This window comes from Capra hircus, chromosome 21 (assembly GCF_001704415.2).
Source record: "Capra hircus breed San Clemente chromosome 21, ASM170441v1, whole genome shotgun sequence".
Lineage (NCBI taxonomy): Eukaryota > Metazoa > Chordata > Mammalia > Artiodactyla > Bovidae > Capra > Capra hircus.
The window spans coordinates 68,747,097-68,772,624 of NC_030828.1; the positions used below are offsets into that span (position 1 = coordinate 68,747,097).

The 25,528-nt window shown below is 64.9% G+C and overlaps 2 protein-coding genes across 3 annotated transcripts in view; one reads left to right on the forward strand and one right to left on the reverse strand.

Annotated features, from left to right (window-relative positions):
* On the forward strand, positions 4,161–11,927 carry PLD4 (phospholipase D family member 4). 2 transcript variants are annotated; one of them, XM_018066583.1, is made up of 10 exons: positions 4,161–4,349; positions 7,042–7,247; positions 7,877–8,060; positions 8,243–8,363; positions 8,765–8,892; positions 9,721–9,921; positions 10,543–10,682; positions 10,799–10,964; positions 11,038–11,134; positions 11,469–11,927. In XM_018066583.1, exons 1-10 carry the CDS (start codon positions 4,176–4,178, stop codon positions 11,669–11,671), a joined length of 1,620 nt encoding a protein of 539 aa, XP_017922072.1. In that variant the 5' UTR covers positions 4,161–4,175; the 3' UTR covers positions 11,672–11,927. The 2 variants fall into 2 exon arrangements, with proteins under 2 accessions (XP_017922072.1, XP_017922073.1); XM_018066584.1 differs by having other exon boundaries at positions 7,048–7,247.
* Positions 14,103–25,528, reverse strand: part of AHNAK2 (AHNAK nucleoprotein 2) — a 33,738-nt gene continuing 22,312 nt past the window's right edge. Inside the window, exon 7 of the mRNA XM_018065939.1 lies at positions 14,103–25,432. Coding sequence (XP_017921428.1) covers positions 14,681–25,432 — 10,752 coding nt within the window. The 3' untranslated portion in view covers positions 14,103–14,680. The remainder of the gene's footprint in view (positions 25,433–25,528) is intronic.

The window sequence follows — 25,528 nt, forward strand, 5'->3', positions numbered from 1 at the left end:
TCCATCCTAAAGGAAATCAATCCTGAATATTCACTGGAAGGACTGATGCGGAAGCTGAAGCCTCTAATACTTTGGCCATCTGATGCGAAGAGCTGACTCATTGGAAAAGACCCTGATGCTGGGAAAGATTGAAGAGAGGAGAAGGGGAAGACAGAGGATGAGATGGCTGGATGGCATCACCGACTCGATGGACATGAGTTTGAGCAAGCTCCGGGAGATGGTGAAGCCTGGAGCGCTGTCGCACACGGGGTTGCAAAGAGTCAGACGTGACTGAGTGACTGAAAAAAACACAACAAAAGTGGGGGAAAATAATAAAAGGAAAAGAAGACAACCTTGTAATGTTACATATGAGGTGGGAATGATCCATAGGAACTTCCTTACTGAAGGCTGGCAGGGATGATGTAGAGGATGGTAGAATCAGAAGACCGAAGGGGCTGAAGCCATTTGCCACAAGCTGAAGCGTGGGAAGGTTGCACCCAAGTGTTCATTTACCCTCAGGTTGCTCACCAAGTGCGAGGGAGGAAGTCGTCTGATAACCACCAGGCTTTGTGTCTCTGAGAGTGTGGGAGCTGGATCCCACGGGGGCCCCGAGCTCGGGGGCGTGCGTCACACAGTGCCTCCTGCTGGCACCCTCCCCGGGGCTCCATCCGTCTGAGACTGGATGTGGTAGATGAGAAGTTACTTACTGAATAGGACACTTCTGTGGCTGATGAGCAGGAGGGCGAGAAGTGCCGGGCCAGAGCGCTTACTGGGCTACAGTTTTATAATCGAAGGAAGAGTGGGGAGGGGAGAAGACCGGCTTTGTCTTTTTCGACTAGACGTCATGCTTCCATCATCGGCTCTGCCTCCAGGTTGAGCAGGGGAATTTCCTGTCCCTACATGGTCAAGCTAGGTCCACAAATTACCAGTTTTCATGGGTGGAGAGAGCACGTCCTAGGGCTCATTAACTTACTGAGCTCCCTGGCAGGATGTGGGCCTCATGCCACCTTGTTTTATTGTGTGAGGGCAGGTCCCGGGCTTCTGCTGAATGGTTTTGTTGCTAAGCCAGCCTGCTTGGTTTTGTGGTTAAGCAACCCGGCTTTCTCGGTTATCATTAACTTCCAGGGGTCTCTCAAATTTTCTGTTAACACTTCCCCAGTGGGAGTAACTGTTCAATCACCCATGTTGTCCCTTCATTCTACCCCTGTCATAACCAGGTTTTACAGCTCACTTCTCAATCCAGGAGCCCGGGCAAGAGGAACAGACACTCCATGAGCGGAAGGGGAGGCGGTGGGAAGCTTGTCTCGGGGGGTGAGCGTGAGGAAGTGATTTAAGAGACATAAAAACCAAACTCAACGTGGGGACCTCAACTGGAAGCAATAACAAATCAGCTATGAATGAAAACTTGGTGGCAATTAGTGAAAGTTGGTGGAAGTTTTAACATCACTATAGACTGATGTCTAGTGACCCCCAAATTCCTATCTTTAAAACCTAACCCCCAGTGTGATGCTATTAGGAAGTGGGGCCGTGGGGAGGTGATTAGGTCATGAGGCTGGAGCCCCTGGGAATGAGATTAGTGCCCTCACAAAGAAACCCCAGGGAGCTCCCTGGCCCCCCGACCAGGAGGGAGGAAGGCAATGAGAAGGTCCAGCCGTGCAGCACGAAGCAGCGGAACCAGACACCCAAGCGGCCGGCACCGTGGCGTTGGACTTTCAGCCCCCGGATCTGTCTAAGCCCCTCAGTATGTCACAGCAGCCGGGATGGATGAAGATAAGAATGAACCATGATGTTGATAAGGAATTGTTGACTTTGTTAGGAGTGATCCTGTAGGACATTTGTTTATTTAGAAAGGCACACTGAAGTATTCAGAAGTGAAATGTTCCCCATGTCCTCTGTTCATTTATTTTATTTTTATTGAAGTATAGTTGATTTATAATACATTATTATATAAGTTGTGGGCTTCCCTGATAGCTCAGCTGGTAAAGAATCTGCCTGCAATGCGGGAGACCTGGGTTCAATCCCTGGGTTGGGAAGATCCCCTGGAGAAGGGAAAGGCTCCCCACTCCAGTATTCTGGCCTGGAGAATTCCATGGACTGTATAGTCCATGAGGTCGCAAAGAGTCAGACTCAGCTGAACGACTTTCACTTCATTATATAAGTTGCAGGTGAACAATAGAGTGAGTCACAACATTTGATGGTTAGACTCCATTTATCGTTTTTATAAAAAATTTGGCCCTAGCCCCTGTGTTGCATAATTCCTCTTCAATTTAAAATTCCTTTCTGGGGGCTTCCCTGGTGGCGCAGTGGTAAAGAATCTGCCTGCCAATGCAGGAGACACAGGTTTGATCCCTGGGAGGATCCCACGCGCCATGGGGCAACTCAGCCCATGCGCCACAGCTCCTGAGACTGTGCTCCAGAGCCCAGGCTGCGACTGCCAAAGTCCGCGCACCTTAGAGCCCCTGCTCCACAAGAAGACAGGCCACGGTGAGGCGGAGCCGGGCGCTGCAGCGAGAGGGGGGCCCCACTTGCTGCAGCTGGAGAAAGACCCTGCGCAGCCTCAAATAAAAAATAAAATAAGTAAATGAAATGAAAATTCCTTCCTGAAGCAGAGGCGGTGCGTGTCGGCAGCTGTGGAGTCTAAGCTGCCTGTAGTGGCTGTTCGTTATGCTCTCCCCTCCGGTCTGCGTGTCTGAGAATTTCCGCAGAGAAAAAGTCTAATGATGCAGCGGAGTAAGGGAAGATGCTGCTACACTTAGAAAACTGATGACTTGGAAAGTATGGCAAGCCCTTCAAACCTATGAGAAAAAGTCAACAAATCTTCACTGAAAGCAGCAAAAATACGAGCAGGGCTTCACAGAAGAGGAGAGCCCGTGACCTGCCAGCACACTCCGTGGTCAGGGGCCGGAGGGCTGCAGCCACGCCGGATGCTGCTCCGTGTCTCCAGATGCAAAGACCACAGAGCACGGTGGGACACTCTTCTGAAAATACCCAGCAGCGTCTTGGAAAGTGAAGATGTTAATGAAGGGAACGGGCCAGTAGACTCAGGGATCCAGTGACCCTACCCGGGAGCAGAGGCCACCTCGGCTGTGGTCAGGAGAGGAGGGCAGACCCCCAGGCTGAACTGGGACAGGGTGTCTGGAAGAAGGCGCAGGGGTCTGGGGCTAGCCACTGGCATCTTCCCCTTTCACCTCTTAGCGCACTCATGCCAGCCCCAGGACTCTGCCGGGGAACCGATACCCTGTCCATGGCCACATGAAGGTCAGCACCCTGGACAGGGCCCCTGCAGCCCTGTCCTGCTGGGGTCTCACAGGCAGGGCCTGGGCACACACCCAGACCTCATCCAAAGAGGACTTTGAATGAAGGAGTGGGAAAGGGTCCTGTCCTCAGAGAGTCCCAGGCAGACGGGAGAGGGCGTGGGGCTAGGGAGGCAGAGACCCGCGCTGGGAACCCAGGCTGAGCAAACTATAGCCAGCCTGCCTTTTCAGACAGCCCAGTGAGGGGCCGACCTGCATTCTCCAGGATGGAGGTCCCAGCTGCCTCCATTTCCCAGACTCCCTTGTAGCTCGATGCAGCCGTGTGGCTAAGTTCTGAATCATGAGACGTGAGTGGAAGTGCCCTGTGAGACTTTCAGGATGTCTTCCAGGATGTCTGCCCTTATATCCTGCTCTGCTAGGAACAGGAGGCAATGACTGAGCTCCGGTAGTCATTGTGAGGCCATGAGGCGGCCAGTTAAGCCCAGGGATTGGGAACTGAGAGTTGGAGGGGCCTGGTTCCCAATGGCTGCAGAGCCAATGCCATCCCTAGGCTGCCAGTATTACAGAGAAATAAACAACGTTGCTCAAGACCTGGTTCTTCGAGTCTTGATGCTTGTGTACAAGCTAAGTCACTTCAGTCATGCCCAAGTCTGTGCAACCCGTGGGTTGTAGCCTGCCAGACTCCTCTGTCCATAGGATTCTCCAGGCAAGAATACTGGAGTGGGTTGCCATTCCCTTCTCCAGGAGATCTTCCTGACTTGGGGATCGAACCCACGTCTCTTAAGTTTCCGGCATTAGCCGGCGAAACACTAGTGCCACATGGTTTGCACCAAACCTAACTCGGATGCACCGGCCTGTGACTTGGGGATGGGGGTGGGGAGGGATTTTCTCTGGCCGTGAAAGTTCTCAGCCCCACCCTCTAGCCAGCTCACCCGGCTCCAGATGTCTGTCAAGGGTGCAGAGGGAGGTACGGAGGACGAAGAGGAAGTGGCCAGAAGGGGAAACAGCAGGCTGCAGAGAGGAGGCAGGTGGGAGGTGATCGCAGTAATAGCCTGCAAGCTGAGGGCCTGCGTCTGTGGCGAAGCCAAGATGAACACCAAGGCGGGACCCTCGGAGGTAAGAGCCAGCGAGGCTGGATGGGAGGGCTGGACCGAGGGCCCTGAGAAGGGGGCTTTGGTCCACTGCCTCCTGACCAGTGCTGCCAGCTGCCCTGGGCCCAAAGGGCCACGAAGCTCCAGTGGGTCGTCCTTTCCTCCACTGGTTTCTGCAGCCAGGACCACAGGGCCTGGGGTCTCCCAGCGAGCTCAGCCTGGGGTGGGCAGCTGCCCCCCAGGCCCTGCAGGGCAGCCAGTCCCACCCTTTCAGCTGGGACCTGCCCACCACAGGGCGGGGGGAGCACAGAGCTGCCCCCTGGGGTCTCCCAGCCCAACACAGGCTTGCGATGCCAGCGCTGCTAGGCCACCCTCTCCCAACAGCCAGTCCCACCCCTGGACACACGAGCTGCCCAGAGCCCCCTGGATGGCAGGCCTCCCCAGGCCCTTACAGTTCACAAGGGGGTGGGTGACCTGGAAGGTGTCTCAGCTGGGCGGCCCCCCAGGTGGGGCTGTGGGGGCAGGGCACTCCCACCTTTTCGTGAGCCTGGCTCAGGAACTCGCGCAGGGCTGCACCCCGATAGCCTCTCTTGAGCATCAGTGAAGGGTCTGGGGAGCCCTCCCTGGGGCGAGGAGGGAAGTGGCAGGCCCCCCAAGCTTCTCTCTTCAGGGTGTATGGACTCCTGTGGGGAGTGCCAGGCCTCGGGCTCTGAGCCCCTTCTCTCATTCTGGGGCCCCCCACCCCCCAGGCCCAGCTCCCATGGCTGCCCCTCCCCCATGGAGGCGGGCTGGGGGCCCAGCGGGAGGATACCCCCAGAGCCTGGGGCCTGTGCAACAGCCTGGCTCCCTGGGCCCCAGTGCCCAGCTGAGCTGTGTTCACAGGCGGGCAGCGTGACCCCAGCCCCAGGCCCCAGGTGGCAGTGGCCACTCGCCGTCAAGGCCAGGAGGGAGGGCTGCACCCCCCCCTCATGGAAGCCTCAGAAGTTGGCTGGTGGTGGGTGCGGGGGAGTGGGGTTGGGGCGAACACGTCTCTGTGCATGGACCACGCCCCGCACTCCAGGGAGGGCAGCCTCAGCTCAGAGCTGGGGAGCATCCCACTCAGGGTGGCATTTGAGGCTGCTCTGAGGAGGGGAACAACTCCAACTGGGATCCAGCTCCTTGTGAGAGTGTCCACTCTGAGGGGACAAGATCTGCGTCCCCAGCTGGCTGCAGAGTTCTGGGGCGGAGAGAGACCCCCGCCAGCATCAAGGGGTCCTGACTCAGCCCCCAGCCCCCGGCCCCCAGAAAAACAGCCGTCTCTTCTGTGCCTGGCCCCCATCCAGGACCAGGGTCACTGCCTGGCTCCCAGGAGGGGCCAGCACAGGGCCAGGATGGGGGCCCAGCCCGGGAAGGGAAGCAGCTATTTATGAACCAGCATCGAGAGGACCCAGCCTGAAAGCAGAAATGGCAGCAGACGCGCTGTGGTTGAAACGAGGAACTGAGATTCAGACGCCCACATGGCCGTGGGGGGCGCCGAGAGGGAAACCAGCAGGCCATATGCGGCCCGGGCACACACGGGACACACACACACACGCACACAGACACGCACACACACAGACACGCACACACGCACACACATGCACACGCACAGACACGCACACACACAGGACACACGCACACACAGGACACGCACACAGACACGCACACACACAGACACGCACACACACAGACACGCACACACACGCGCACACACGCACACACACGCACACACACAGGACACACGCACACACACAGGACACACGCACACAGACACACACACACACAGACACGCACACAGACACGCACACACACGCACACACACAGGACACACACACAGACACGCACAGGCACACAGACATGCACACACGCACACACACGCACACACACAGGACACACACACGCGCACACACACACGCACACACGTGCACACACGGCACACACACACGCACGCACACAGACACGCACAGGCACACACACATATGCACACACACAGGATGCACACAGGATACACACACGCACAGGCACACAGACACGCACACACACAGGACACACACGCACACAGACACGCACACACAGAGAGACATGTACACACACAGACACAGACACACACAGGACACACGCACACACACAGACATGCACACGCGCACAGACACGCACACGCACACGCACACACGCACAAGTGCTGGGTGACGGACTCAACAGCTTCAGGCCAGGCCAAGGTGAGGGTCCACCTGGGCCAGGAATGGGGTCTGCAGGGTCCCAGCGAGGTGGCCTCCCTGGTGCCCAGCTGCCCAGGAGCGTGGGGTCACCGTGCCCGGGCCCGGCGCTGCGGGTGATGCCGGTCACCCCGCCCGGGGGCTGAGGCCTCTGCTGAGCACACGGGTGGCCCCAGCATGGCCCCGCTTCACATCGCCTTGCGGCCCACAGGACAGGGCAGTCAGCACTGTGAGACTGGGGGCCCGCAGGAAGGGCTGAGCAGCCACACAGGCCCCTCGGGCCAGAGCGGCAGGGGCAGAAGAAGCCACAAGGGGCCAGGACTCCCCACGCAGGGGCTGCTGGCACCTGTCTGGAGGACCTAGGAACACGGCCAGCCCCCAGGCCGTGGCCTCAGGCTTGCCCTGGCCAGCCCCACCTGGCAGCAGGGGTGGGCTGCCTCAGGAGAGCATGGCCCCTGGGAACCCGGGGGTGTCTTCCTCCAGCTGCAGGTACGGGGGACGCTCGTGCTGCTGTGCCTGGGTGCCGTGACCCTCACCTGCCTCTTGGGGCTGGGGTCCTCCCCTTCCGCCTGGAGCCAGGGCTGCCTTGAGGAAGGGCCCGCCAGGCCTGGGGGCCTTGGCTCCCGTGTGCACTGGGATCCTCCAGGAGGGGAGGCCCGGCGGCAGCATCAGCAAAAGGACTCCTGCCGGTGAGCAAGCCATGGGCTCCGCGGGGCAGCAGCGGGTGGGCAAGTCCAGGAGGCTCTGCCCCGGGCGCCCCTGCCATCCCAGCCTGGGCCTCCCCAGAGGGACAAGCACCGCTCTTCTTCCCCTCCCCTGGGAAGAGGCGGTGGTTTCTGGGAAGGTGGGCTGGAGGCAGGGGGAGTGGTCTGGGAGGGGGAGGCCCTGATTGTAAGGGTGGGATGCGGAGTGCTCTTGGCAGGAAACACAGGCTGTCACCCAGGACTCGGTGGCCACTGCAGCCCTCCCGCCCCCCAGGGTCCTCGAACCTCAGAACCCCCCAGCACACCCCCTGACTGAGCCCCTCCCTCTGGGTCAGCCTTGGTGACTCCAAGGGCCTCCACACCCGCAGGAGCCCAGACCCAACAGCTCCGAGGGGAGCACGCTGGGCTTGGGTGGGGGTGGGGACTGGCACCCACTCCCCACTTGGGCAGGCCCCCCGGGGCACTCCTGGTGTCAGGCCAGCCCTGCCCTGTCCAGCCTGCGACCCAGCCCGGCCCCCTCGGCCTGGGCTGTCTCCCGCTTGCTGACCAGGACGGAGCAGGTGACGCGAGGCTGGCGGCCGCTCCTACGCTCACACCAGGCGCCCCCTCTGCAGGCTCGTCCTCGTGGAGAGCATCCCCCAGGACCTGCAGCCTGCAGCAGGCAGCCCGGCCGCCCAGCGCCTGGCCCAGGCCTGGATGCAGCTGCTGGATGCCGCCCGAGAGAGCGTCCACGTGGCCTCTTTCTACTGGTCCCTCACGGGGCCCGACATCGGGGTCAACGACTCGTCTTCCCAGCCGGTGTGTGGCCCCCGCCCTTGACCCGGAGCCCGCGGGCTGTGCCAGGGCCAGGCACACAGCAAGGCCAGCAGGCTGCCCGTCTGTCTGACTGAGCTGTGGGCAGTTGGGGCCGCCTCGGGGGAGACCTGGGCCCTCCTACTGGGACGGGGTGGTCTCTCTCTCACCCTGGCCTGCTCTCACAGGGCGAGGCCCTCCTGCAAAAGCTGCAGCAGCTGCTGGACAGAAACGTGTCCCTGGCCGTGGCCACCAGCAACCCGACTCCGGCCAAGAACTCCACTGACCTGCAGGTCCTGGAAAGCCGAGGTGGGAGCCTGCCATCCTGGGCCCAGGGGCCAGCGAGAGCTCTGGTGCTGCCTGGGGGTGCTGGGGGCCCGGGGCTGCAAGCGCCTCCGAGGGGGCTTCCCCAGAGGCCGGCTCCAGGGGCCGGACCTGTCGTTTCCCATGGGGCAGAGCAGGGTGGCCTCTGTGGCCAACTGAGTCCAGCTGCTCTGAGCTGTAGGTGGAGGCTCAAGTGGGAGCCAGGGGCCACAGGGACAAACCCCACAGGGCCGGGCCGCCTGGGGGGACCCCGGGCCGACCAACGCCTCCCTCTCCCACCTGTAACCTGGGGGTGAGGACAGCATCCATGAGGAGGACTGCTGTGAGGAGGAAGGAACTGGGCTCAGCGCGCCGCGGGCTCACCCACCACCCTGCACCCTTGTCAGGCGCCCAGGTGCGACGCGTGCCCATGGGAAGGCTCACTGGCGGTGTTTTGCACTCCAAGTTCTGGGTGGTGGACGGGCGGCATGTCTATGTGGGCAGTGCCAACATGGACTGGCGGTCCCTAACACAGGTGAGTCCCCAAGCCCCAGGAGGGGAGGCCCTCTGGAGCTCGTCCGTCCTGGCACCCCGACATCCCCGTGTGGGCTGTCATCCTGGGGGACGCAGGCAGATCTGTGATGCCTCTGCGGTAGAAACACCCGGAGGCTGGTTGCTGCTGCTAAGTCACTTCAGTCGTGTCCGACTCTGTGCGACCCCATAGCTGGCAGCCCACCAGGCTCCCCCGTCCCTGGGATTCTCCAGGCAAGAACACTGGAGTGGGTTGCCATTTCCTTCTCCAATGCATGAAAGTGAAAAGTGAAAGTGAAGTCACTCAGTCGTGTCCGACCCTCAGCGACCCCATGGACTGCAGCCCACCAGGCTCCTCCATCCATGGAATTTTCCAGGCGAGAATACTGGAGGGTTATAGGACTCTAAAGGCACTGCTGTAGAAGGTCACTTACCTGCCTGGAAACACGGTCAGGTCACCTTGTCCAAGGGGCCATGCGGACAAAGCAGGAACCCTTTCAGGAAAAGCAGCGCTTAGCCATCAGTCAAAAGGCTGGCAGCGCTAGCCGACTAGCAGTGAAGAGCGAGCTGGTTTCCTTGGGGCACTGATGCTTTCTGTTGTTTTCCGGCAATGAACACGTATTGCCCGCGGGTCATAATGTCTGAGAAAAGCAGGGACCCGCTGGGCTCCCCTCCCTGTAGCTCCCCTGCACACCTGGGTTCCACGATGCTGCTGCAGACTGGCCGCCCAGTGGGGGCACGCGCCTGCCGGGCAGCCTTGGCCCGTCTGGGGGGGTCTGCCCAGCCCCACAGAGGGCCCCCCGCCCCCGCAGCACTGCCCGGCTGCCCACAGGTAAAGGAGCTCGGTGCCATCATCTACAACTGCAGCCGCCTGGCCCAGGACCTGGAGAAGACCTTCCAGACCTACTGGGCGCTAGGGACACCCAGGGCCGTCCTCCCCAAGCCCTGGCCTCGGAACTTCTCCTCTCACATCAACCGCTTCCAGCCGCTCCGGGATCACTTTGACGGGCTGCCCACCACCGCCTACTTCTCGGTATGGGCGGACAGGCCTGGAGGCCCTTCTGAGTCCCTGCTCTCTGGCTGGCCACACCCACCAGAAGTCCCGCCCACCCCAGGCCTGCCCTGCAGGCTGCGGCATCTGCGAGGTCCGAGGTCCGGGGCTGTGGTCCTGGGGTGACCCCATCAGAGGATGCGGCCGTCATCATCCATGGGGGACAGGCGGCCTGGGTGGTGGGGGAGGCCCTGTGGCCCTGGGAACCTCCCCACACATCGATGGGTGGGGTCTCACTCAAGGAGCAGGAAGGGTGGGGGCGGGTAGGGCCAGAGCCCCAGTGATGCTGTCCCTCCGCCGGAGAGGGGAGGGAACTGGGGGGCAGGCGGCCACAGCTACCAGCCAGGAACTTCCCTGGGGTACGGGCAGCTACCCCAGTGCTCAGTTGCAGTGGAGACCTGGCCTCAGAGGCAGGTATGCATCCCCAGATGTGGGAGTCCGGCCGAGCCCCCCAGGGAGCTTCCTCCAGGGTCAGGCCAGCCCAGGGCCCCAGCCCTGCGGGGCACGCCTCCTGCCTTCTTCCCGGTTCCCGGGGCTGGAGGGTGGGTGTGTGGTAGGGTGCGGCTCAGAACCAGGCCCCTCAGGGACTCCCCCGCCCCACAGGCGTCGCCGCCCGCTCTCTGCCCCCACGGCCGCACCCACGACCTGGACGCGCTGCTGGCGGTCATGGGGGCTGCCCGGGAGTTCCTCTACGCCTCGGTGATGGAGTACTTCCCCACCACACGCTTCAGACACCCCGCCAGGTGGGCCGGCTGGGGGCCGGGCTGCCCTGTCCTCTCACCTGTAGGGACCCCCTCGGGGCAGGCCGGCAGGGCCCTGACGACCCGAGGACCCTGACCCTGCCATGCCCCTCCCCCAGCTACTGGCCGGTGCTGGACACGGCGCTGCGGGTGGCGGCCTTCAGCAGAGGGGTGCACGTGCGCCTGCTGGTCAGCTGCTGGCTCAACACAGACCCCAGGATGTTCCCCTTCCTGCGGTCCCTGCAGGCACTCAGCAACCCAGCGGCCAACGTGTCCGTGGATGTGGTAAGAATGCGCCCCTGGGCCGGGCCAGGCAGTGGCCTCTCCGCCCCCAACACACCCTCTCTGTTCCCCCAAGAAAGTCTTCATCGTGCCCGTGGGGAACCACTCCAACATCCCCTTCAGCAGGGTCAACCACAGCAAGTTCATGGTAACAGAGAAGGCGGCCTACATAGGTGAGCCGGGCGGCGGCCTGTGCCCTCCAGGGCTCCACGCGAGGCCATCCCAGTCTGCACAGGGCTCGTGTCCCCAGGCAGGGGGCCTGCATGTGGAAGGGCTCAGGGCTCTCCATGGAGGCGGCCAGCCCAGTGGTCAGCTGGGCCCACAGGGCAGGTGGGGAATCCCCGCACGGAGCTCCCCAAGCGCTGAGTTTTTGGGGGGCAGGGGTGGGACCCCTCCGGTGAAGAGCTGGCCGCACTCCTCAGCGGCCACAGGGGCCACCAGGCTGGGCGGGGAAGCAGAGGGACCCGTGCGGCCCCATCCCCAGCCTCCTGCGCCCGCTGCCCGCAGGCACGTCCAACTGGTCAGAAGATTACTTCAGCAGCACCTCGGGTGTGGGCCTGGTGGTCAGCCAGAGGGCCTCCGACGCCCAGCCAGGGGGGAGCACCGTACAGGAGGAGCTGCGGCAGCTCTTCGAGCGAGACTGGAGCTCCCGCTACGCCGTGGGCCTGGATGGACAGGCCCAGGGCCAGGACTGTGTTTGGCAGGGCTGAGGTTCGGCCCTTCCTGGCAGCAGGGTGGGGCCTCCTTGCCTTGCCTGGCCCCCAGCCTGGACTCAAGCAGCTTCACTCGCACAAGCCCTGGTCGGGGGCGGGACTGTCCGCCGCAGGGTGGACACAAACCACTTGCTTTCCAAATCTAGCCCCTCGGAAGCCCCCGCCCGCCTCCTCCAGGGAGCCCTCCGGGATGCCCCTCCCTGACTCCCACAGAGTGGCCATTCCTGTCCACAAGTGGGGCCTCTAGAAAACGCGTGTGTCTCTGTGTCTCTTGTGTGTGTCCGCTGTGGGGCCGCGCCCGCTTCTGCTCAGCCTCGTCTATGAGGCCACACCGAGGCAAGGCCAGGCGTCTACCGTGGGAGCCCCTAACTCTCGCCGGTGTCCAGTCCCGGGCCCACAGGAACCCAGGGACACATCAGGGGATGGGTTCAGCAAGGAGAGGGGGTCAGAGGCCTGTCTCAGCCCGGCTCACCGTCTCCTGGTTTCTGACCTTGGCTTCAGAGCCCACCTGCCCAGGCAGAGGCCCCCAGACTGCCTGAGGCTAGAGCTGTGGACTGGTTCAATATCCAGGAGAGCCTGGCAGCTGAGGGGGCCATCGAGTGGACACCAGGTCCACCCTGAGCCGCCACCCCTGGGCCCCGAGTCCTCACGACCTCAGAGAGAGCCAGCAGGGCGGCTGTCGGACAGCTCGGATTTGAACGTCCTTGCCTGCCAGGATGGTCCCCGAACCCCGCCAGACCCGCTGGGGTTGGGAGAGGACGCCACGGTTCCATGCGGGCCTCCCAGGCGTCCAGCGGGTCCGGGAGCTGGTCTATGTGTGAGCTGCTGCCCCCTGGGACCCCCGCCGCCCCACCCCAGCTGTTCCCCAGAAGCAGCGGAACCCCAGACCGCTCTGCTCCCCTGGCCGCTGGGCCGCGGTCCAGGCCGTGATGGGAAGACAGTGAGGGCCCACAGCCAGGGCAAGGCCTGCCCCACATGTGGTAGGCCTGGTGGCCAGCCACGGGGGCCTGCGCCAAAGCAGAATCCCCCAGCCCCCTGGGAGACCCAGTGTTATGAGGCTCGAGAGGCCTGGGGGCTCCTTCTGGGGTGTGGGGGACAGAGCCTGCCCCCAAGGACCCTGGACCCAGGCCCTTGTGTGGATGGCTCCGCTGCCTGGATGGGGGGCACCGGCCGCCTCACTTGGGAAAGGTGGGATGAACAGGTGGTTAGTGGCACGGGGGGCTCACAGCTCTCGCCAGGGGCCGACCCTCACTGTGGGACGCAGGAAGGTGCTGTGAGCTGTCCGTCAGCCAAGCCCGAGGCAGGGCCCCGAGAGCGGCCTCCAGCTGGCAAGGAACAGGGCCCTGGGCCACCCAGCTGGCAAGGAACTGACCGCCGCCGGCAGCTCCGTTGAGTTTGGGAGGCGGCTCCTTCCCAGGTTGTATCTGGGGATGAGACGGGGGCCTCGTGGGACGTGGCTGAGGGCTCCGCAGAGCCTCCAGCACCACGGCCCCAGTAAGACAGACGTGACTCTGTGTGCAGAGAGGCGTGGCGCCCACGAGCCGGCTGCCCCCCACTACGGTATTCCCAGGGGGCTGGGCTCCCCCCCATCTTCTCTCCCAGGGCGGAGAGGCTCCTGTAGCCTCCTGGGCTGCAGGACCAAGTCCCCACCGAGCCCCCTCCCCAGCTTCCAGAGGGTCCCACATCCCTGACTGGGGGCCCCTTCCCCACAGGCCCCCATGGGAGATGCGACATCCCTCAGGAAGGAGGGTGGGGGAGGGGAGTGGGCTGCCCTCTGGGCCCAGAGGCCCCCAGCTTCCCCGCCCCGCCCTCAGTGCTGAGAGCAGCTGCCCCTCTCCGAGCAGAAGGAGGCGGCTCCAGGAACCTTCCCCGGGCAGCAGGGAGGGGCCCAGGCTCCAGGAACCTTCCCCGGGCAGCAGGGAGGGGCCCAGGCTCCAGGTCCCCCCATGGAGCGCTGCACGCCCACAGGCCCAGAAAAGGCATCTGAAGGCCACAGGGAGGAGCTGTGACTCTGAAGGGCTGCAGGGCGCTCCCTGACCTTGCTCTGAGTCTGCTCCCGTGGGTGGCTGGCGAGGACGGCCACCGGGGCACAGGGAGCCCTGAGCCGGGCCACGATAGCGGCCGAGGACCCAGCGAAGCCTCCGGGTCGGGGCCCTCCGCCCCCTGGGCAGCCCCTGTGCTGCCCATGGCCCTCGCCTGGAGAGGCCTCCCAGCTCAGGGCAGCCTGTCCCCGGCCTCGCGGTGGAGCCCTGGGCCGGCACCTTCCTCCTCGGTCTCTCACAGCTGCGGGCGGGGAGGAGGGCCGGAGCAGACAGACGGGTCGGGAGCCGCCTTGACTCTGCTGGCAGGGCAGCCAGCAGCACTCAGGGGGATGTGTGCGGGAGGAGAGATGGGTTCCATCCAGAACAAAACGCCCCGCAGCCGAAACGGGAGGGGTGCAGCACTTTATTTATCGCCTGTTCGGCATCCAGGGAAGAGCCAAGTGGGTCCCATCTTCAGGCACACTGAGGGGCTGGGGCCATGGACGCCGGAGTGGGCACCGGCGGGCAAGTGGACGCCCACGGATGTCTGGTGGGAGCTCATGGACGGATGCCTGGACCACTTTGGCAGCCAGCTGCGCCCAGCCCGGCACGGGCAGTATCACTCAAAGCATCCCAGGGCTTGCCTCAGCGAGACGGCCCGTGAAGAGTGGGCTGGTTCTAAGCAGGCAGGGAGAGGGTCTCCTGGACTCTGCCAGACTCTGCCGGAAACAGGGAAACAGCCTTCACCAGGAAGCAGCCATGTCTTCGAGGGGCTCGTGGGCAAGGGTCTTGAGTAACACATGTCTAATAAAGCCCCTCAGGAGACCGGGACACTCCTGAAGCTTTGGGAGGCAGCTTCGGGAGGGCTGAGGGCAGGGGCCCCTCTGCTCGCAGCCGGCTCCGCTTTGTCCTCCACTCTGGGGGTCACGGCGGACACTCATGTCCACACGCGGGTGTGAGGCACAGCCTCCACTTCCTTGCGTCCTCACTGGGCAGCGGGCCCGGGTGCAGGCTCGTCCAGGGTCCCCGGGTCTGGCTCCAGCAGGATGAGCTCCGTCCTGGCCCTGGACGTGACCATTGCCCCGGCGCCTGGCACCGTCTCCTCCCTGTCCTCGGGGGAGAAGTTCTCGCGGGCATCAAAGAAGGTGGCAGCTTCTTCCTGGAGCTTTTGCTCTGCCGGAGCCGCCTCATCCTCCAAGCTCTTGCCTTTCTTGGTGGGGGAGGAGGAGAACCCTAATTTGGGAAATCGGAACCAGCTGGCCTTCTCGGATTTCTTGGGCGGCTCTGCCTCAGGCTGCAAACCCGGCGGGGTCTGGACGGGGGCTGGCCTGTGGGCTTCATCTTTGGAGTCAGCACGTGTCTCTTCGGAGGAAGAAGAGAAACCGATGCTGGGAAGCCAAAACCGGAGCAGACCGGAAGACCTCTTACCTTCCGGCTTCTCTTTTGGAGCCTGGTCTCCTTTGGAGAGGCCCGCGGCTGCCTCCTCGCCGTCCTCTTCTGGGGGAAATTCGAGGATCTCTGCGGGCTCCTCGTCGGAGCAGCTCTCCATACCCGGGGGGCCAGAGTGCAGGTCGGCAGTGAGTGCTGGCCCTCTGGGTACGCTGACGCTGGACGAGATCACTTCAAATGGTTCTCCGGTGTCTGGCTGCAGGTCTCCAGAAACAGGGTCTGCTCCAGGGGCAGCGTCTTCAGAAGCCTCCTGCAAGCCCCCTGTCAGTCGGGAGTCTTGGACCCTCCCCTGCGTGGGGGGCTCAGGGATCTTCACTTTCAGCAACGAAAATCCGTAGGAAGCCGTTTGGATCTCAGACGCGGGGATCTCTGATTCCCGCACAATCTGAGTGGAAACGGCCTCGGGTCCCGAGCGGCCAGCTGGCTCTGGAGTCACTCCGGCGTGTATGCCGACCCCAGCACCCTCTCCCTGAGCACTGTGAATGTGCACTCGGACCCTGGAAGCTTCCGGGGAGAGGTCAAAGGCCACAGGCTGCTCCCCAGGGGTCCCAGCGCCGGCCTTCAGGATGCTGGCACCCCAGGCTCCCACGCTGTCTGCGCACCAGGCGTCATCCAGGCTGCTCCCGGCGCATCGCACCTCCTGCACGGCAGGGATGAACACATCGGCCTCCGATCCGGGGTCAGGGAAGGCGAACCTCGGCATGCTCAGCCTTGGCAGCTTGACAGTTACCACAGAGTCCTCCCAGGGCTGACCCACGCTGACCACAGAAATCTGGGATGGCCCATCGGTCCTGGACACCTTCAGTTTAACGGGGCCTTCAGGCTGGGAGGACCATTTCTCCGCCCTCCCCTCTCCCCTGGCGAGGTCCAGGCCTGCAGGCCCAGCAGGAGGAGCTTCTGTTTCCGAAAGTGCCCCGCTGGGCATCCGAAGCGGAAGGGAGCCTTGGCCTGGGCGGACCCTGATCTCAGAAGTGGACAGGCCCACAGGGGGTGCCCCTGGAGGAGGCGGGAGCGGCGTCGAGCCTCTGCTGTCTAGGTTTATCTTTAGCATGCCCGCATGTGATGGGATCTTCTCAGCTGGCTCCAGGGTTTCAGGCGCCTCCACCTCTGACCCCAGAGGCCCCTGAGCCGAGATGGGAGCTGGCTCTTCTTCCCCCAATGCACAGGCAGCAGGCATGGGACTCGGTGCCCCGGGTACCCCCTTCTCCCTGGCAGGGTGCCGGATGATGGGCAGGTGGAGGGCGGGCATCCTGAACCAGCCCCCCGGAGCGGCTGTGCTCCCCTCCACTGGGGCATCCACACCTGCAGCTCTGCACAGCGGCTGGAGGCGTTCTCCTGGTGACGGGGCTGTCCCCTCGCCATGAGGCTGGCCGGCTGAGACATCCCCAGACCCGTGCCCTTGGCTGCCATCTGCCAGGGGGAGGCCGCGTGCAGAGTCCAGCCCCTGAGCATCGCTGAGGGGGCACGGGGCCGGGGCGCGTTCTGCAGCCTGACCAATCACCGCAAGATCTGCTGCTTCTGGGCTAGAAAACCAGAACTTAGGTCGATGAAACTTAGGAAAAGACACCCGACCATAAGATGCAGGAAATAGGGGGTCCACAGGGCTGGCAGGACTATCAGGTGGGCATGGAACGCTCTCGTCGGGGCGCAGAGCGGTAGGACTTTTTCTATCCTCCTGGGAACACGAGAGGATTTCCGGAGGGACATGTGGGGCGTCGGGAACAGTCACCTGGTACTTGATGAGAGTGACCGCCTCTGGAGAGACGGACGACGACTCAGCGTGAGAACGGCTGACATCAAGGCTGCGTGAGGAAACACCAGGCCAACCCATGTGGGAAAACGGCAGGGACGGTTTATGGCTAGAAATATCTAACAAGGCAGGATCCACGCCAGAAACACTTGGGGCCAAAGAAAGATGAGGATCGCTTTCAATAAGGGTAGAACTTTTGGAAGATTTCCCTGCTGAAGAAAACAGTCTAGGAAACTTAAAATGGGGTTTCTTGACATGGATTTTACCATCATCTTCAGTTTTCAATGTGCAGACTCTGGCGGCACCCTCCTTGTCCCCCAGGGACACGTCGGCCTCCAGCTTGGCGCCCGGGGCCTGGCTGTCCACCTCCACGCTGGGCAGCGACACCTCCACGTCGGGGGCGGCCACCTCGGCCTTGGCGCCCTTCAGGTCCAGCTTGGGCCCCTTGATGTCCACCTGCGGGGCCTTGATGTCCACCTTGGGCAGCTTGACGCTGGGCATCTGCACCTTGGGCAGGTGCGCCTTGATTCCGACTCCCGCCGCCCCTTCCTTGAGCTCGGCTTCGGGCAGGGGCCCCTCCGGCAGCTTGACGGCCACCTCGGCGCCCTTGACGTCCAGCTCGGCCGAGGGCAGCTCCACGCGGACCTCACTGGTCTTGACGTCGGCCTGCACCGAGGGCAGGGTCACCTCGGCCTGGGCCTTGGGCAGGGACACGTCCACGGCGGCCTCGATGGCCTTGCTGGGCGCCGACACGCCGAAGGACGGCATCTTGAACTTGGGCATTTTGAACTTGCTGTCTCTGGCGGCCACCTCCTTGTCCCCCAGGGACACGTCGGCCTCCAGCTTGGCGCCCGGGGCCTGGCTGTCCACCTCCACGCTGGGCAGCGACACCTCCACGTCGGGGGCGGCCACCTCGGCCTTGGCGCCCTTCAGGTCCAGCTTGGGCCCCTTGATGTCCACCTGCGGGGCCTTGATGTCCACCTTGGGCAGCTTGACGCTGGGCATCTGCACCTTGGGCAGGTGCGCCTTGATTCCGACTCCCGCCGCCCCTTCCTTGAGCTCGGCTTCGGGCACGGGCCCCTCCGGCAGCTTGACGGCCACCTCGGCGCCCTTGACGTCCAGCTCGGCCGAGGGCAGCTCCACGCGGACCTCACTGGTCTTGACGTCGGCCTGCACCGAGGGCAGGGTCACCTCGGCCTGGGCCTTGGGCAGGGACACGTCCACGGCGGCCTCGATGGCCTTGCTGGGCGCCGACACGCCGAAGGACGGCATCTTGAACTTGGGCATTTTGAACTTGCTGTCTCTGGCGGCCACCTCCTTGTCCCCCAGGGACACGTCGGCCTCCAGCTTGGCGCCCGGGGCCTGGCTGTCCACCTCCACGCTGGGCAGCGACACCTCCACGTCGGGGGCGGCCACCTCGGCCTTGGCGCCCTTCAGGTCCAGCTTGGGCCCCTTGATGTCCACCTGCGGGGCCTTGATGTCCACCTTGGGCAGCTTGACGCTGGGCATCTGCACCTTGGGCAGGTGCGCCTTGATTCCGACTCCCGCCGCCCCTTCCTTGAGCTCGGCTTCGGGCAGGGGCCCCTCCGGCAGCTTGACGGCCACCTCGGCGCCCTTGACGTCCAGCTCGGCCGAGGGCAGCTCCACGCGGACCTCACTGGTCTTGACGTCGGCCTGCACCGAGGGCCGGGTCACCTCGGCCTGGGCCTTGGGCAGGGACACGTCCACGGCGGCCTCGATGGCCTTGCTGGGCGCCGACACGCCGAAGGACGGCATCTTGAACTTGGGCATTTTGAACTTGCTGTCTCTGGCGGCCACCTCCTTGTCCCCCAGGGACACGTCGGCCTCCAGCTTGGCGCCCGGGGCCTGGCTGTCCACCTCCACGCTGGGCAGCGACACCTCCACGTCGGGGGCGGCCACCTCGGCCTTGGCGCCCTTCAGGTCCAGCTTGGGCCCCTTGATGTCCACCTGCGGGGCCTTGATGTCCACCTTGGGCAGCTTGACGCTGGGCATCTGCACCTTGGGCAGGTGCGCCTTGATTCCGACTCCCGCCGCCCCTTCCTTGAGCTCGGCTTCGGGCAGGGGCCCCTCCGGCAGCTTGACGGCCACCTCGGCGCCCTTGACGTCCAGCTCGGCCGAGGGCAGCTCCACGCGGACCTCACTGGTCTTGACGTCGGCCTGCACCGAGGGCAGGGTCACCTCGGCCTGGGCCTTGGGCAGGGACACGTCCACGGCGGCCTCGATGGCCTTGCTGGGCGCCGACACGCCGAAGGACGGCATCTTGAACTTGGGCATTTTGAACCTGCTGTCTCTGGCGGCCACCTCCTTGTCCCCCAGGGACACGTCGGCCTCCAGCTTGGCGCCCGGGGCCTGGCTGTCCACCTCCACGCTGGGCAGCGACACCTCCACGTCGGGGGCGGCCACCTCGGCCTTGGCGCCCTTCAGGTCCAGCTTGGGCCCCTTGATGTCCACCTGCGGAGCCTTGATGTCCACCTTGGGCAGCTTGACGCTGGGCATCTGCACCTTGGGCAGGTGCGCCTTGATTCCGACTCCCGCCGCCCCTTCCTTGAGCTCGGCTTCGGGCAGGGGCCCCTCCGGCAGCTTGACGGCCACCTCGGCGCCCTTGACGTCCAGCTCGGCCGAGGGCAGCTCCACGCGGACCTCACTGGTCTTGACGTCGGCCTGCACCGAGGGCAGGGTCACCTCGGCCTGGGCCTTGGGCAGGGACACGTCCACGGCGGCCTCGATGGCCTTGCTGGGCGCCGACACGCCGAAGGACGGCATCTTGAACTTGGGCATTTTGAACTTGCTGTCTCTGGCGGCCACCTCCTTGTCCCCCAGGGACACGTCGGCCTCCAGCTTGGCGCCCGGGGCCTGGCTGTCCACCTCCACGCTGGGCAGCGACACCTCCACGTCGGGGGCGGCCACCTCGGCCTTGGCGCCCTTCAGGTCCAGCTTGGGCCCCTTGATGTCCACCTGCGGGGCCTTGATGTCCACCTTGGGCAGCTTGACGCTGGGCATCTGCACCTTGGGCAGGTGCGCCTTGATTCCGACTCCCGCCGCCCCTTCCTTGAGCTCGGCTTCGGGCACGGGCCCCTCCGGCAGCTTGACGGCCACCTCGGCGCCCTTGACGTCCAGCTCGGCCGAGGGCAGCTCCACGCGGACCTCACTGGTCTTGACGTCGGCCTGCACCGAGGGCCGGGTCACCTCGGCCTGGGCCTTGGGCAGGGACACGTCCACGGCGGCCTCGATGGCCTTGCTGGGCGCCGACACGCCGAAGGACGGCATCTTGAACTTGGGCATTTTGAACTTGCTGTCTCTGGCGGCCACCTCCTTGTCCCCCAGGGACACGTCGGCCTCCAGCTTGGCGCCCGGGGCCTGGCTGTCCACCTCCACGCTGGGCAGCGACACCTCCACGTCGGGGGCGGCCACCTCGGCCTTGGCGCCCTTCAGGTCCAGCTTGGGCCCCTTGATGTCCACCTGCGGGGCCTTGATGTCCACCTTGGGCAGCTTGACGCTGGGCATCTGCACCTTGGGCAGGTGCGCCTTGATTCCGACTCCCGCCGCCCCTTCCTTGAGCTCGGCTTCGGGCAGGGGCCCCTCCGGCAGCTTGACGGCCACCTCGGCGCCCTTGACGTCCAGCTCGGCCGAGGGCAGCTCCACGCGGACCTCACTGGTCTTGACGTCGGCCTGCACCGAGGGCCGGGTCACCTCGGCCTGGGCCTTGGGCAGGGACACGTCCACGGCGGCCTCGATGGCCTTGCTGGGCGCCGACACGCCGAAGGACGGCATCTTGAACTTGGGCATTTTGAACCCGCTGTCTCTGGCGGCCACCTCCTTGTCCCCCAGGGACACGTCGGCCTCCAGCTTGGCGCCCGGGGCCTGGCTGTCCACCTCCACGCTGGGCAGCGACACCTCCACGTCGGGGGCGGCCACCTCGGCCTTGGCGCCCTTCAGGTCCAGCTTGGGCCCCTTGATGTCCACCTGCGGGGCCTTGATGTCCACCTTGGGCAGCTTGACGCTGGGCATCTGCACCTTGGGCAGGTGCGCCTTGATTCCGACTCCCGCCGCCCCTTCCTTGAGCTCGGCTTCGGGCAGGGGCCCCTCCGGCAGCTTGACGGCCACCTCGGCGCCCTTGACGTCCAGCTCGGCCGAGGGCAGCTCCACGCGGACCTCACTGGTCTTGACGTCGGCCTGCACCGAGGGCCGGGTCACCTCGGCCTGGGCCTTGGGCAGGGACACGTCCACGGCGGCCTCGATGGCCTTGCTGGGCGCCGACACGCCGAAGGACGGCATCTTGAACTTGGGCATTTTGAACCCGCTGTCTCTGGCGGCCACCTCCTTGTCCCCCAGGGACACGTCGGCCTCCAGCTTGGCGCCCGGGGCCTGGCTGTCCACCTCCACGCTGGGCAGCGACACCTCCACGTCGGGGGCGGCCACCTCGGCCTTGGCGCCCTTCAGGTCCAGCTTGGGCCCCTTGATGTCCACCTGCGGGGCCTTGATGTCCACCTTGGGCAGCTTGACGCTGGGCATCTGCACCTTGGGCAGGTGCGCCTTGATTCCGACTCCCGCCGCCCCTTCCTTGAGCTCGGCTTCGGGCAGGGGCCCCTCCGGCAGCTTGACGGCCACCTCGGCGCCCTTGACGTCCAGCTCGGCCAAGGGCAGCTCCACGCGGACCTCACTGGTCTTGACGTCGGCCTGCACCGAGGGCCGGGTCACCTCGGCCTGGGCCTTGGGCAGGGACACGTCCACGGCGGCCTCGATGGCCTTGCTGGGCGCCGACACGCCGAAGGACGGCATCTTGAACTTGGGCATTTTGAACTTGCTGTCTCTGGCGGCCACCTCCTTGTCCCCCAGGGACACGTCGGCCTCCAGCTTGGCGCCCGGGGCCTGGCTGTCCACCTCCACGCTGGGCAGCGACACCTCCACGTCGGGGGCGGCCACCTCGGCCTTGGCGCCCTTCAGGTCCAGCTTGGGCCCCTTGATGTCCACCTGCGGGGCCTTGATGTCCACCTTGGGCAGCTTGACGCTGGGCATCTGCACCTTGGGCAGGTGCGCCTTGATTCCGACTCCCGCCGCCCCTTCCTTGAGCTCGGCTTCGGGCAGGGGCCCCTCCGGCAGCTTGACGGCCACCTCGGCGCCCTTGACGTCCAGCTCGGCCGAGGGCAGCTCCACGCGGACCTCACTGGTCTTGACGTCGGCCTGCACCGAGGGCAGGGTCACCTCGGCCTGGGCCTTGGGCAGGGACACGTCCACGGCGGCCTCGATGGCCTTGCTGGGCGCCGACACGCCGAAGGACGGCATCTTGAACTTGGGCATTTTGAACTTGCTGTCTCTGGCGGCCACCTCCTTGTCCCCCAGGGACACGTCGGCCTCCAGCTTGGCGCCCGGGGCCTGGCTGTCCACCTCCACGCTGGGCAGCGACACCTCCACGTCGGGGGCGGCCACCTCGGCCTTGGCGCCCTTCAGGTCCAGCTTGGGCCCCTTGATGTCCACCTGCGGGGCCTTGATGTCCACCTTGGGCAGCTTGACGCTGGGCATCTGCACCTTGGGCAGGTGCGCCTTGATTCCGACTCCCGCCGCCCCTTCCTTGAGCTCGGCTTCGGGCAGGGGCCCCTCCGGCAGCTTGACGGCCACCTCGGCGCCCTTGACGTCCAGCTCGGCCGAGGGCAGCTCCACGCGGACCTCACTGGTCTTGACGTCGGCCTGCACCGAGGGCCGGGTCACCTCGGCCTGGGCCTTGGGCAGGGACACGTCCACGGCGGCCTCGATGGCCTTGCTGGGCGCCGACACGCCGAAGGACGGCATCTTGAACTTGGGCATTTTGAACTTGCTGTCTCTGGCGGCCACCTCCTTGTCCCCCAGGGACACGTCGGCCTCCAGCTTGGCGCCCGGGGCCTGGCTGTCCACCTCCACGCTGGGCAGCGACACCTCCACGTCGGGGGCGGCCACCTCGGCCTTGGCGCCCTTCAGGTCCAGCTTGGGCCCCTTGATGTCCACCTGCGGGGCCTTGATGTCCACCTTGGGCAGCTTGACGCTGGGCATCTGCACCTTGGGCAGGTGCGCCTTGATTCCGACTCCCGCCGCCCCTTCCTTGAGCTCGGCTTCGGGCAGGGGCCCCTCCGGCAGCTTGACGGCCACCTCGGCGCCCTTGACGTCCAGCTCGGCCGAGGGCAGCTCCACGCGGACCTCACTGGTCTTGACGTCGGCCTGCACCGAGGGCCGGGTCACCTCGGCCTGGGCCTTGGGCAGGGACACGTCCACGGCGGCCTCGATGGCCTTGCTGGGCGCCGACACGCCGAAGGACGGCATCTTGAACTTGGGCATTTTGAACTTGCTGTCTCTGGCGGCCACCTCCTTGTCCCCCAGGGACACGTCGGCCTCCAGCTTGGCGCCCGGGGCCTGGCTGTCCACCTCCACGCTGGGCAGCGACACCTCCACGTCGGGGGCGGCCACCTCGGCCTTGGCGCCCTTCAGGTCCAGCTTGGGCCCCTTGATGTCCACCTGCGGGGCCTTGATGTCCACCTTGGGCAGCTTGACGCTGGGCATCTGCACCTTGGGCAGGTGCGCCTTGATTCCGACTCCCGCCGCCCCTTCCTTGAGCTCGGCTTCGGGCAGGGGCCCCTCCGGCAGCTTGACGGCCACCTCGGCGCCCTTGACGTCCAGCTCGGCCGAGGGCAGCTCCACGCGGACCTCACTGGTCTTGACGTCGGCCTGCACCGAGGGCCGGGTCACCTCGGCCTGGGCCTTGGGCAGGGACACGTCCACGGCGGCCTCGATGGCCTTGCTGGGCGCCGACACGCCGAAGGACGGCATCTTGAACTTGGGCATTTTGAACTTGCTGTCTCTGGCGGCCACCTCCTTGTCCCCCAGGGACACGTCGGCCTCCAGCTTGGCGCCCGGGGCCTGGCTGTCCACCTCCACGCTGGGCAGCGACACCTCCACGTCGGGGGCGGCCACCTCGGCCTTGGCGCCCTTCAGGTCCAGCTTGGGCCCCTTGATGTCCACCTGCGGGGCCTTGATGTCCACCTTGGGCAGCTTGACGCTGGGCATCTGCACCTTGGGCAGGTGCGCCTTGATTCCGACTCCCGCCGCCCCTTCCTTGAGCTCGGCTTCGGGCAGGGGCCCCTCCGGCAGCTTGACGGCCACCTCGGCGCCCTTGACGTCCAGCTCGGCCGAGGGCAGCTCCACGCGGACCTCACTGGTCTTGACGTCGGCCTGCACCGAGGGCAGGGTCACCTCGGCCTGGGCCTTGGGCAGGGACACGTCCACGGCGGCCTCGATGGCCTTGCTGGGCGCCGACACGCCGAAGGACGGCATCTTGAACTTGGGCGTTTTGAACTTGCTGTCTCTGCCGTGTCCGTCTTTCCCCTCTCCCTCAGTGTCTGTAGCCCCTGCTGTCACGCTATCCTGTTTATCTGTGTCCTGAATTTGTGTTGTTCTGTGTCCTTTTCCTTCCTTGGCTGGTGACCACCCGAATGAGGGCAGCTTGAACTTGAGGACTCTTGTCTTCCCCTCCGTCTCCTCCGTTTCCTGGTCCCCTTCCCTGCTGGCCTCTGCCGTCTTCTCCACCGCGTCCTCCGCTCCTCCTCCCTGTCCTTTTGTCCGCTGTGTTGCTTGTGATCTTTTCGTCGTCTCTGACTCTGTGTCTCCTTCGTCGTCCCCCGTGGTCCTGGAGTCGTCGGCAGAGACCTGTGTCCACCAGGGTCCCCAGCGCACCGGGGCCGTGCCCTCTGCATCCTCTGGTACTGTTTCTCTTGCAACCCTGAACTTGGGCGTCTTTAAGCTGGGTATGCGGATGCGGAATTCTGGCTGGCCGTTCTGGTAGGTGCCCTGGTCTGCGGAGCCGTGCCGAGTCAGCCTGGCAGTGCCCAGCTGTGGCCCCTGAGTGTCCTCTGCGGCTCCCTCCCTGGTCTGGCCCGGGGCTGTGCCCACCTCTGCGTGTTCCTCCGCCAGGGTCTCCTCTAGGCCCCTGGCCTGTGCTTTCTTCCTTCGCAGTCTGGGTGCGGGTCCCTCGCCGGGTAGAGCAGGCTCCGTGGGGGCCTCGGCCTCCTCGGGCTGTCCCGCTTTCACGTCCCCTGTCTCGGCACGTCCAGCCGCTGTGATGGCCTCTTGTTCGGCCTCCGACGGCCCTGCCTCCTCCAGCAGCTCAGCTGGGCCTGCCCCGCCGCGGTCTCCCCTGCTGGACGGGCCCTTCCCTGAGACCACTCTGAACCTCAGGCTGGGGAACCGTCTCCTCCGCTGGCTGCCCGGCTCGTCCTCCTGGGCCTGCTCCTCCGCCGGGAGCCGGGCCTCCGTGTCTGTGCTTGTAGGCGACAGGTCAGGCCCCCGCCCCCGCTCGTAGGCCTCTGAGGAGCTGTGGGACCTCCGGGGCCCTCGCTTGCCCTTCAAGGCTTGGAACTTGGGCCAGGAAAGCCGCTCCCGCTGGGCGCGCCGGCCCCTGCCCTCCCTGGGTGTGGGGAGGAGCCTCTGCTGGTCTCCGTCCCCCTGCGGTGTCTTCGTGGGGGTCTCTGTGCACCTGTCAGCGACATCCTGGTCCTGGAACAGGGAGAGCGAACCTGTTGGCCCTGAACAGGGAGGCGGAGGCCCTGGGCTCCGGGTACTGGAAGGGGCGGGGAGAAGCCAGCAGGGGCT

Excerpts from the sequence above, each read along its gene's own strand:
- PLD4 (XM_018066583.1), top strand. The coding sequence starts at position 4,176 with ATGTCTGTCAAGGGTGCAGAGGGAGGTACGGAGGACGAAGAGGAAGTG. Across the intron at positions 8,364-8,764 it reads GCAGGTCCTGGAAAGCCGAG|GCGCCCAGGTGCGACGCGTG; the intron begins GTGGGAGCCTGC and ends CACCCTTGTCAG. Across the intron at positions 10,965-11,037 it reads CCAACGTGTCCGTGGATGTG|AAAGTCTTCATCGTGCCCGT; the intron begins GTAAGAATGCGC and ends TGTTCCCCCAAG.